The sequence below is a fragment of the Anoplopoma fimbria genome, chromosome 20 (genome assembly GCF_027596085.1).
Source record: "Anoplopoma fimbria isolate UVic2021 breed Golden Eagle Sablefish chromosome 20, Afim_UVic_2022, whole genome shotgun sequence".
In the NCBI taxonomy this organism is placed as follows: Eukaryota; Metazoa; Chordata; class Actinopteri; order Perciformes; family Anoplopomatidae; genus Anoplopoma; species Anoplopoma fimbria.
In genome coordinates this window covers 12,959,784-12,973,246 of record NC_072468.1, presented here as the reverse complement: position 1 = coordinate 12,973,246, position 13,463 = coordinate 12,959,784, and the positions used below count along the sequence as shown (strand labels likewise).

Genomic DNA, 13,463 nt, shown 5'->3' with positions numbered 1-13,463 from the left:
TGCACTCTCACCAAAAGCCTTATGAGCAGCAGCCTCTGAACTGAACGCGGTCTCTCATGCTGGATTTAAACTCGAACCCTGACCGTGGATGTGACCCTGATCTTAAGGTAAAATCACATTAGCCTTCAGTACATCAAAACCCGCCAACACTCACGACAAAAAGATGTCATTTCACAGGTCTGACGTCCTATGTCAATTCCCAAACAGAATGCATCAGTGTTTTCCACCGCAAAGGCTTGAACAGTCGAAGTCACAGTCACAGAGAGATCACACCCAAACTGCACCTTTAGACCTCTAGAAAATGAGCCAAAAGAGTAGGTTTCCTTTCAGCAGAATATTTTGAGCTTCCAACACTGAATTTCCTGCATTATTGTAAACAAAATGACCCAGTTTATGGTGGAGATTTCCACGCGGCTGGTGACAATTCAAAACATAATGTAATGCAGTAAGGCTGTCTGGCACTCTGCATTGCTTTCATCTATTTATGTTATCTCTGCTGAGCCAGCACACATACAGGCATGATTACCTCCTCCCTCCTCTTTTGTGTCTTTGGTTTGGGGAAGTAACCTCTTTAAATGTGAGTGTGGCTCCTGTTCACTTCAATGATTCATGAATTCATTTTATTTCATACAAGAAATAAAATGAAATCATGCTCAAAACGTTCTGCACATTCAAAGCAAATCTGTGTTCTCTGAGAAGTAATTATATTTTGAGAAAGAAGTAATATATTTCAATAAAAAAGTCGTAATAATAGAGGAAAGAGGTCATCATGTAAGTAGAACAAAGTCACAATAATTGTTTTTTTTAAAAACAAACTGCACTGCTACCAACACCTCTTGGACAAACCCAACACAGAACTGCAGTATACACAAATATTACAACTGATAGGAGTTTATCTATGACTATTATTACATTTGCAAATGTCTATTTAAGAAGCCCGTGCATTATTCTATTCTATATCATAACTCTAGCCTTCATATAAGCCATGTATTAGTTGGCATGCAGCCTTGCATAGAGCTCTGCAGCCTGACACTTTTCAGGTTAGGCGTTTGAAAAATAATACCACTGCACACCAAAATACATATCCATAAATCATTTAAAGAAGCAATAGGCAATCTGTCAGCATAATAAGAGGAGGGGTGTTATTATGGGTTTCATTATGAGTTATGACATATTGTCACCAGTTGTTGTTTCTTTGTTTGGTTTTCTTTTTTTCCTCAGGAACATGTTTTAGTTGGAGACTCTTTACATTACAATTATTTATGATTGAATTTTCTGCATGCTGCACGTTGCAAATGAAACAATCATTTTCAATCAGCAGAGTCAGTAAGTAACAAAGCAAATATAACTCTTAACTTTGGCTACTGAATTATAACTGAATACCAAGGAATAAGCAGAATAAACAAAACAAAGCTTAGTCAGTCCTTGCTTGTTACTTGCTTGTACATTCATAGTGACCTTAATCAGCTGTTCCTCCTTCATCTCATGCTTCACAACACAATGTAAAATTCCCGTTTCCCACCCACAGACAGCTTGAAGTTGAACAGAATGTCTCAGCTCACTGTGTTCATGTGCTACCATTTGGTCAACACTTCTCTTTCCTGTGGTGAAAATCAAATACTTCTATTCACAGGTGGCAATTGATAACAACTAACCGAGTTCTACTTATTTAAATACATTGTTTCACGTTCGCTCACCATGGTGTATGTATAGAGTGTAAGGTGTAAGGTGCAAATGGAGATGTCTTCCAATCATAGACCGTATATAAGAAGTGGATGTAATCAACGGTGTTGGAGATTGACTTGGTTTAACCAGACCCTAGTGGTCATGTAATGAACTGCAGTTCTTGTCACTTCCTCGTTGGCTTTAAAAAAATGTCAGACCTGGAGGTTGCAACCTGGTTCAAATCCTACTTTGAGAGTAGGAGGCAGTTCTGATATAAGTTTAGTTTTTGGTTTCCATGTGCTTTGTCGTCTGGATCACCTTGCACAGTGTGTTATAGGTAAGTTAACAGCAACATGATGATTGTGTGGAAATCACCTCGCCCCCTCAAAACCCCACGGGTCCGACTTCAGAGGAGGTTACTATACTTTAAAAGCCCTCACCTTTGGCTTCATACACACATACTCTGTCACCCACACACACACCTTCAGCCAACTTCATCTGTTGCATCCTGTCCAGGTAGCTACTGGGATGAAGGTCACCGGTGAATTATACATCACTATCTCACGCACAACACCGGGGGTCACAAAGTATACGGCGGGAGGAGGTGGGCTGGAGGGAAGCGGGAGGAAGAGAGGATGAACAAAGAGAAGGATGAAAATAGTGTCTGTCCCCGCGGGGAACAGCACACTGCTCTTTTGAAGTTCATTTGGATTTTAAAGGCAGTTTGTAGCTTCTGCTGGCTTCTCCTCTTCCTCCCTAACATGCAGCAGATTGAGACATGTGCTGCATCCTGCCAGAAGCTATTTAAGACACCGTAGGAACTATTTCCACAGGGGACAATAATAATTCTTCTTAACAAAGTCTGAGATATTTTAACGAATTGGTGGTATTCCATCAAAGCAGGCTGCAGCACCAGTGTAATCGGAGTACAAAATGGAGGAAGCTACACTCACACACACTTCTTCACTTTGCTCTTCCATTGCACTGATATGAGCTACACTGTTTCTGATGGAATTCAATGGGGCCAGAGCTGCTAGATGTTTGTCAATGTGAGTGCCCTATACGGATCCTCTACCTGACAATGAACATGTTTAAGCTATTTACTTCAAGACACAGTTGCAATTTGATTTCTAACCCTGCTGTGCATATATTCTGGACTGTTTTTAAATGTTAAAAACTGTCTTTAGCCAGAGTTGCCACATATGGTCAGTTAGCACAGGTTTTGGTCTCTGTACAGACATGATGGTACAGAACCAGGCAACGTCACTGTGACAACACTACTTGATCAGTAGCTGCACCAGGCTGTGCTGAAAAATCTCAGTCCTCCTCTCAGTCCTCATCTCAGTCCTCTTTAGTCCTCATCTTAGTCCTCTTTAGTCCTCATCTCAGTCCTCATCTCAGTCATCATCTCAGTCCTGACAATTGTTCTACTATAATGCATGAAATTGGAGGTTTGCAGGTCGGCTGGTTGATTAACACATATTATTGCAGTGCAGTCATCACTAGTGGGCAGAAATATGTAAACTGCTTACTCGACCCGTTCAGTTGTTTGAGCTGTACAGAGTGATCTGATCTCACACTGGAGACAGATATCAATACCAGGTGTAAACATATTCATGTTTAATCATATCTAGAAACGATCTTTATTCCAGACCCATTTTAATGTCTGGTGTAAATGGGGCATAGATAAAGTTGAGACAGACTCTGCTGTACACAGAGTTTCCTTTGGCAGTTTTTCTGCTGCATTCGCTCAGCTGAAAATATACCCATCTAATATGGATGAGGAACCGAAGCAGGTAAACACTGCTCTGCTCGGCTGCTCAGTGGAAAACAACACCCGTGTTTTATTATCTAAGGAGAAGGTCAAACGCAAGAGACAGATAAGAGAATAAGCTGCCGTCTAGCTTGCTGCAGTTCTAGTTATGTCATCAACTATTTATTTCTTAGATATAACCTTCGACCCTGAGGCTTTCTTTACTTCTGTTTACTTTTCAATCGTTCTGTTGAATACGGAGGTTTAATTATCAAGGTCTTACTAGAAATCTGGCCTCTTTAATGTCAGTGTGTGTGTGTGTGTGTGTGTGTGTGTGTGTGTGTGTGTGTGTGTGTGTGTGTGTGTGTGTGTGTGTGTGTCCACCACCTGCCGTCGTCCTAGCTCATTTCCCAACACAAAGTGGACTGTAATGAGCTCTGCATTCTGGTATTCTACATTACTTACACACAAACCATTTCTGCTGCTGGTGTGTTAAAACTCTCAGGTTTGAACTGAAAAACACAGACACATCAGCAGGCCTGATCATCTAACATCTAAAAACACCCACACACACACACACACACACACACACACACACACACACACACACACACACACACACACACACACACACACACACACACACAAACACATACACACACAGACGTATCCCTGTGCAGTGATGAGGCGCTGGGTGGAACAGCACACTGGGGAGAGCCAAACAGTCTGCTCCGGGTTTCTGCGACATTCCTCCAGCTCCATTGTCACATTGCTTCACTCCTCACACATCATTATCCCAGCAGCTGTTACTTCACAGCGCCGGAACACCAACTTCCCAGAACAAATAAACACACACATCAATACACATTAGCCAGCTCAGTGAAAGAAAAGAAAAAAAAACAAAGCTTTTGTTCAATTTAGCACCATCCAATACTGCAACGCATGCTTCTTGAGCTTCAGCTAGATTCATAGAAAGGTCTGATTCACTGTAGGCGCCTGCTTATGATTTTCACTAAAGAACCACAGATATGTAGATGTGACACACATAAAAGAGATTTTTTTTTCTTGTTGATATAAAATAACAATAAATTCATCAAACTAAATTAAAAGAACAGCATGGAGCATGTCTTTGCAATCTCCAGCAAACCTCTGCAGTAGGGCTTTGGATCCGCTGCAGGATAACTGCACCTCTTTGTTGATAATGGCATGTGGTCCGTTGTTACCCTGAGACAATCACTCCCCTCACACAATCACACCAGCAGCCATTCTATTTTAAAAGATGATTCATTTTTGTAGTCAATAAACAGATTCATTTTTTGTAATTTTTTAAGCAAAACTTCAAAACTATCTCCCTGGTTGCTGAAATGTGCGATTTGATGCATCGTTTGCGTGTTTTGCCTGAATCTATTTGTTATGACACATTTGGTTGAAAAAAAAACAAGCTATATGAACACATCATCTCTAGCTGAAAGAAATTTATATTTATCCCTAATTTCTGATATTTATCATAGAATCAGCAGATATATAAAAAAATTTAAATGATCATCAACTCCCTTCAACATACTTGCTGGACAATGACAACATGCTGCCATTGTTTTAACAATGAGAGTCCTTCCCATTAGTCATCCTATTCACAGCGCCAATTACAGTATTATGGCTAGTGTGTAGGATTTGGCAACATCTAGTGGTGAGGTTGTAGATTGCAACAAACTAAAACTTCTCCCATGTGGCAAGCATGACACACATAGACAAAAGGCCATATCTAGAGCCAATGTTTGGTTTGCCTCTTCTGGGCTATTGTAGAAGAGAACCGTGCTCTGTAAGGTAATAAAAAACACAATTCTTATTATCAGGTGACTATATATACAGATCGTGTGCTGTTTGTCACAGAGACCATGTTGAGGCCTTTACACAAACACTATGTGGTGCTAACACATAGATATATCTATGGTTGACGTCATGGTTCTGGACAATTTGTGAATGTTGGCACAAAATACTAAACGTGTCGTTCTCAGGACCTGTCGGGTCCAGTAAAAAGGAATGTTTATACGAAATGACATTTCGACAATTAACATATTACCCCAGAAAATAGGCATTTAATTCACCATCACCTCTTTTTCGCGCAAAATAGTCACTGAAGAATTTCTATTTCTTCTGATCATGTTATTCCACCGCAAGTTCCTTCAAAATGATTAACTAACAGGGTTAGGGTTATTTTTCCTTGAACCCATCAACTAACTACAGAACAATGTTATCAAACCTGAAATAGATGATGGAAAGGCCTGAGCTATGACAATCTGGAATGATCCTCAACGTTTCCCTACATTTACTGCAAGAGAATCTTATTGACCACTTGGACTGTATTTCTTTGTTATGTTAAGAACCCGTATCTTGAGTGCATGATGCACTTCCATTGTAGTTTAGCAACCAGTCTATTAGCATGCTCAAATGACAATGCTAAGCATGTTTACCATCTTAGTTTCATGTGTTAGCATGTTGACTTTTGTTTATTAGGCATAAAAACAAAGTACAGATGAGGCTGATGGGATAGACATTAGTTTTCAAAGTATCAGGTTCATTTTCCAAATTCTCACTTTTTTTTATGACCAAATACTCCCCAAAAACTAATGCACAAAGTAGAGCTGAGGCTGATGGGAATGCCATCAGTTTTCAAAATGTCACAGCAGAAAACCAAAGAAATTTGAAATATTGACCCGATGAAGCTAAAATAAAAGCCAGAGGACAATTTAAGAAATCGCAATTCACACTAACAACATTCATGTCTGCAGAAACTTCCATGGCATTCCATCCAATGATTGTCAATCGGAATAATTCTCTGGGAACCATTAATGTTACTGCAATACATCAAGTAGTTGCTGAGATATTCAAGTCTGGACTTAAGTAAACCTACCAACCAACACTGGCATCCCTAGAGCTGTGCTGCTAGCACAGCTAAGATCGAGTCTCTTTGTACTGTGAGTGGGTACAACTGGCTGACTAAGTCACGGGAGAGGACCTGGGACCTTGCTTCCGATCCAGAAGTCCCCAACTCTTCAAGGAGCCAGAAACATGACCTGGCTTCCCAAACTGTCTGTAACATGGATGGAGTCCCTAACACACACAGCTCGGTCATTTTGTGAGTGAATGAACCTCAGATTAGGTTTCTGGCCGAGCTCGGCCTGTAATCAGGGCTGGCGATGGACACTGACAGCATATGGCAATGCTTCAGTGTTTGAGTGCAAACACAAGCAGCCTTTCAGCAGGTTTATCCCAACTGTGAGCACATTCACGCTCTCATGAGGCTCAGCAGTATGTGGGCTATGAGCAATGCTCATCTGCTGCTTCAATTGCTTCTATAATTAGGGGCTTGTCATCAGAAATGTGTCTCAAGGCTAAAGTAATTTTGCGTGTCACGACATTGTGCGCTTGCTGCCAGTATGTGTGTGGCTCGAGGAAGGTCTATGAAAATAAAATAAAAAATATATATACAGTACCAGTCAAAAGTTTGGACACACCTTCTCATTCAATGGTTTTTCTTTATTTCTTTTTTTCTACATTGTAGATTAATATTGAAGACATCCAAACTATGAAGGAACACATATGGAATTATGTGGTAAACAAAGAAATGCTCAACAAACCAGAATATATTTTATATTTTAGATTCTTCAAAGTAGTTGAATGAGAAGGTGTGTCCAAACTTTTGACTGGTACTGTATATTTTCTTCTTTTCATATATATATATATATTGATCGATTGATCACTTTTAATCATGATGGACTGTGTGTAATGTAGATTTTTATTCAAATAAAAAAAAAAAATCATATTGACAGTAACGTGACATGAATGTGACAGTAGCAATCATTAAATCCTACTGAAGAACAGGCTAACTTAATTGCTAAAACATGTTAGGGAACTGTGTTTTTTGTTTCATTTTAATTGATTTCTGAATGAGCAAACACAGTGGAAGTAATAATATAAGTAAGAAAGGCCCGCTCCACTCTATGGTAGGTTCATACAGGATTAACTCCATGTACTGTAGGTCTGTATTTGTGTGTTCAGAGAGTGATGCAGTCATTACCGTCCACACAGCTCCTCTACACAAACAATACAAATCACCGCCCACGCGTTGCTTAAGTCGGCCTCAATTAGCTGCGTCCTTGATATGAAACACGAGCTTCTCGAAGCCTCATTTATGTGCTGGTTGTTTGTGCAGCTCATTAAAAAGTGAGTAAACCCACATAGGAGCAGAGGGGAGCATCTGGAGCCACTCCACAACCAGCAGCAGGGATTTGGAGCTCTGGCCACTGTGGCTGATGAGAAATCAGCTCACCCTGCTACGTCCAGCGTAGTGTATCAGAGGCAGAGTTTATCCCAACACAAACTGAGCAGGATGCAGGGTTAACCAATAAACAGCACTAAAAACATGGTAGCGGGTCTGAATCTGCAGTGGGAGGTAGTCTGAATGCTGTTGGGTTAAAAACTTAAATATATAACCGACTTCAGTTGAACAATGTCGGCGTACAGTGTGACACAAATCATTATTCACTGAGCTTGATTAACCTAGCTTAGCTGACTAGCATACTACAGTGCTGCTGCTCGCTTTGAGAGTAACTTGTGGTCTAGAATGTCTGTTCGGCACGTGTGAATAGTAGACATTAATAGACTCTTGATAGTTGGTAAACAGGGCGTACCAAAAGAATGTGGCACACTGAACCAAACATCCTGTACCGAATGGTTCGGAGAGTTATACAGGTACTGTCCTTTACGGGGCTGTAGTATTTAGAATACTTTGTCATGGTTTAAAGGATTGGTCATGTAGCTTCAAAAAATATAACCATACCGCATATCAAAAGGTCCATGCAGCAAAACTTCCATACAATATCTAGTGAGGAGTTACTCTTTAAGAATCATTAGCCTCAGCATTATAGTTTCTATACACATATTTCTATGCACATTGTGCAGTTTATTACTAAAAAAGCTGTTTGGTAAAAACAATCTTTGATAAAAACTTCCTTAATTGTGGCAAAAAGCTTTTACGTTTGCCTGAGGATGTTGAAGAGTTGATGCTCTTAACGGATTTTGGAAACACCATTGGTGAATAAGTTCTGACATAGATAACATTGAACTCACATGACTGATCAGCTTTTTCTGCTGTCTGCGTCTTTCCAGATGCTCCAAAACTTGTCAGTGTGAAAACATGGCCAGTAGTAGCTCACAGGAAAGAATAATCTAAACTTGCCCAATTGAAACAAATTCCTGAAGACCTTTTTTCTGTCCTGTTTTGCAACATCTAATTATTTTTACTCCGCTTACTGGCGGATTACAGCCATGCTTAGTCTATAGCACCAACTTCTGACACTGTAGCCTAGTTTAAACCCTCCAAACCATTTGATTGAAAAGCGCCTAACTATTTAACCCACGAATATCCATTACCAATGTCTTTGGTAGTGTAGTTGTTGCCATAACTGGATAAACATATCTGGACCATAGAGGTGGATGTGCAAAGTCTACCCCTGACAAGGCAATAGCACTGATGAGCACAAAAGGAGGAAAGAAAATCAAGGACTGGGAAGACTAAGTTTTATTTAATCTAATAGAATCTGCTTTCATTTTCAAGCTCACCCATAACGTATAAAATCTTAAATCTTAATAAATGTCTTCATTATAGCCAACCCTTATCTATTCCTCTTTCTACACCCCATCCTATCACCACACAGCTTGTGTTCTGCCACCTCTTATTGTACCTCTCAGCCCCTCCTCTGTTGACACTCGCCCTTCGTCTCTCTCATTTACCCCAACCAGCACCACAGGCCTCAGCTGTCGGCCGTTAGTATTCCTGCTGCCAAGGCTCAGGACCACAGGGAGCCCTGGCAGCCGCACCATCACACACACACAAAAACACACACAAAAACACAAACACACAATTACACACACACTCACACACATACACAAACAGCCTTCACGTTCCTCATCTGGCATCCCTCAGGCAAAGGCTGATTCTGTGTTTCATGCATGTTTGTTGATGAGCTCCAGCGACAGACTAATAGACAAGGGACTTTCATTCTTGCTCATTTGCTATTTTGTCCATTATTTTCTTCTTCTCATTCCCCTTGCAGTAATGTTTCTGAACTAATGCATGTTTTGCATTATTGATGAAGCTGCCACCACCCCCCTCCCCCAGTATTTTCTGGACAGAGGGATTGAGGGGTAAGGAGAAGGATGGTAGAGGGGAAGGAGGGTCTGAGGGAGTTAGGAAATGGGTAGGAAATAGAAAAAGGGATGTGACACTGGATAGATGTGTGGATGGATGGATGGATGGATAATGTGGATGGATGGATGGATGGAGGGATGGATGGATAGATAGATGGATGGATGGATGGATGAATGGATTGATAGATGATGGATGGACAGATTGATGATTAGATGGAGTGCACAGAAGGCTGGGTTGGCGGTTAGTCTGCCCCCTAATGATACCAGACAGGCCATGTAGGCAGTGTTTAGGGAGCATGGATCCAAGCCATATGGTGCCACTTCAGGAGCGGTTCCTAACACTACACGAAAAAGATGGGAGCATGTGCTCAGTAACTTTCATGGTGATCCGCTCTTTGATTTTGATGTCTTGCATACATGTGGGATTCTGGCATGAGATGGAAGGCAAAGGAAATAAAGGGTCAAGGGTTCACCCTATTGTCAAGATTTTGTCATTTTGGCCAAAGTGTTGGACAGATGGTTGGACCAACAGATAATAACGGGCCAAACAGTACAAAAAGCCTCTACAAATGGCCCGCTGTCTCCAAGAATCCCAATATTCAGGTGATCTTTGTCTTATTGTGATGTCTCACGGATGCTGATAACAATGTCGGACTATATGTTAGACACAAAATCCCGTAATCTGGCAATCAGATTATGATACAAACAGGAACACAGGATTAATACACTGGACTTCACTGGGTCTTTAAAGGGCTAGCTACGGCGGTGGTATGATGGATGAAAAATGTTTATTGTCTCATGGTATGTATTGTCATATACTGCAACCCTAATCCAGCATTGGGTGAAAACTGCTTCAACATTTAAAGACAATAAAATAATTTAGAATAGAACTTGATTCTGATGTAAAAACACAATGAAAACAATAAAAGCTAATTTATTGTAGATTCTGATCAAAATGTTGCCATATGAGCAATGATAAGTTTAACAGAGACTGCGTTATCATCAAGCTGCTTCCTCTGACATCATGAATCAGAACTGAAGCATAGAGGGGAGATTTACTTTCAAATGTAACAGATACACAGAAAAAAAGAGTATCAGCACCGGTGCTACTCACCGAAGTCAGCAAGTTTGAGCTCTCCAGTGTCACTGATGAGCAGGTTCTGTGGTTTCAGGTCTCGGTGAAGGATGTACCTCTGGTGGATGTAGGACAGGCCTCTCAGTAACTGAAACAGGAACAGCTAGAGAGTACAAGAGAACAAATGGAAATTAGTATTTTTACAGGAGAATATGTAACGGTGACAGATCTCTATGTACAAACAACATGCTGAAGACAGTTCTGACAATGAGGGTGTTTTTTTTCATCACACGGTAATTCACATGGGGACATTTTTAATATCTATCCTCTACATCTCTCTGTTGTGGAGCATTAAACTGGGTGGCTGCTGAGGTCAGAGAGGTGTGGGGTGGAGCTTTGAGCTGTGACTTCATTCAACTGAAAACAGGCATGAACCCCACATTATATACAAAAGTCTCTTTCAATAACTTTAAACTTGATTTGACTTATTTTTTGTGAATCACTAAATGCAAAACTTATTGGTGCTATTTTACAAATTATGATTTCAAAGCTGCAATAATCAATATGTGTATATGAAAACTGGATCAAATGACTATGTATAATATTAAAGAGATCACTTGTGGTGATTAACACACAGATAGTCATCAGCTAAAGAGACAGCCCAAACAGAGATAAAGGAGAGGAAATACACAACTCAAAAAGAATGCTCATGTTGCTCTGTGTGGGCTAGACGAGTAAAAAGACCACCTTTTACTAAGACGTGTGGTACAACCACTTTTGGAGGTGATAATATGTCAGAGTTGTGGTCACAGGTTCTTGAACTGCCCCCAGGTGGACAAAAAATGTCATGCCAGTGCTCTTAGGCATGAATTCGACTTACCCTCTCTTCTAATGTCATTTTTACAGCCTAGTAGCTTTAATCACTAACGAATGTCTCTGTCCTGTCCATTCTCATAGCCCACCATTTGACTGGCCTAAGGGGTTTGTGTTCAACTAGTGAAGTTTAACCGGAGACGTTTACACTTATTGGAAATAGTGTTCATCATACTAAACAGAAATATTAAACAAGAACATTATTTCATTTCTTGTTTTATTTCAATGTACTTCAAAGTGATTTTTTAAAAAAACTTTCTTTTTAGCCTCTGGAACAGAATCCAGATGTTCAGGTTTCTCTATCTTTCTTTTGAAATCATGAAAGTATGTAACTCTTGTCTGTTTCATACTCATGTGTGCTTATAAGAGAATTTAGCTGAAAAAACTGCAGATCAAAAACAATTACTTTAAAAAAAGCAACTGGATTATTTCACAGACAAACATAATAACGGAACAAACTCATTCATAAAAAAAAATCATCACATTAAAATGCATGAATGCACTTTTGCTGACGTGTCGCGTGAATACAGATTAAATTGCATTTAAATTTACATTTTTACAGCCAATTATCCTACTGCTGGAATTAAACACAGCTCCTCCACCTGCCTCCGGAGCTCATGAACCCAAACTGCATTCCACAAAACAAGTTTAGCTTTTAATATATGCATGCTGCCAAGTGTATCTGCTGCTGTCGGTATGAGCTTTCAAAAACGAAGATCAACAAAATCCTAATATATCCAAAGTCAGAGCTACATCAAACTTGTTTTGTTTATCGTCTGAGATCTGGCAGTTATTCACCCCCACCCTGCAGACATGTCAATCAACAAATAATGAGGCCTGCACAAAAGAGCGCTCAATTCTTTTTTTCCAATTCCAGCATTCCCCTCTCATTTCTCTGCTCTCACTGATACTATAGTCCTGGCCAATTAAGCTGATTGAAGCACCGTGGAGTCCAATCAGGGACGGCCCTGTCTGGCGTCTGGAGTCACCGGGTCAACAGTTTACTATTCCTGCTCTCGGCGGGTGAGAGATGAACTGCGGTGCAGAAAATTAGCATGCGAAATGTGTGCTTACTCATGTATATCAAATAGAGTTCTGAAAAGCCCTCGCCTTGTTAGGAGCGCAACTGCATGGTAATAAAAAGAAAAAAGAAAAAAACCACTTTCATTTTCTCTTCAGTCAGCTCTTTAATTCCAACATCAAACCTTTCTCAAAAGAGGCTTTTTATTGTTCTACTTCGATTGAAACAGCGCATTTGCATTCTAATATTTGAGGAAAAGTGAAGTGCTGAGAGCCGTTTGAGGAGGTGATTCAGACGCACTGTTTTGACTTTAATAATAATGATAAAGCTGAATGCCAAATTTCAAGTTGAATTACATAAATTCATACTCAGACAGGCTCAGCATGGTCAGTGGTGAACATTTGGCTTGTTGACACTTTAGACATCTGCTTGCCAGACAAGCTCATCCAACTGTTATAAGAGACTACGAGATGTCCATCTGGAAAAACGTATTGAAAGGAACCCTGCTGTCAAAGATGTGACCGCACCAATCGAGCACTGGAGCGATCTGGAAAATAAAGACAAAACGAAGAGACAGGGACAAACGGCGAGGAGAAAAAAAAAATGTAATCACATAATAGGTTTAAAAAGTCACCTGTAAACTCGTCAAATAAGGAAGCTTGGTCAAATAATGGCCCAGGAGAACGCTGTTTGTGTCCCCTGTGAAACCAAAACTCCACGCTGAGGTGCTTTAAGTTATGTAACCTCACTAAGTCGCTCACTGAATTTTACATAACATAATGTTGATGTACTTATCAAGATTTATAATGTAGTCTACTTAACTTATGTCACATACGTAACGTAGCCTACATGGCTAATTTCAAAAA

At 40.2% G+C, this 13,463-nt stretch overlaps 1 protein-coding gene across 2 annotated transcripts in view; it reads right to left on the bottom strand.

The window, feature by feature from the left end:
* The window catches only part of cdk14 (cyclin-dependent kinase 14), a 173,608-nt gene that overhangs the window by 82,703 nt on the left and 77,442 nt on the right, over positions 1-13,463 (bottom strand). For both annotated transcript variants that reach the window (XM_054622406.1, XM_054622407.1), the window contains one exon: positions 10,743-10,866. In XM_054622406.1, the coding sequence (XP_054478381.1) occupies positions 10,743-10,866 (124 nt within the window). The remainder of the gene's footprint in view (positions 1-10,742; positions 10,867-13,463) is intronic.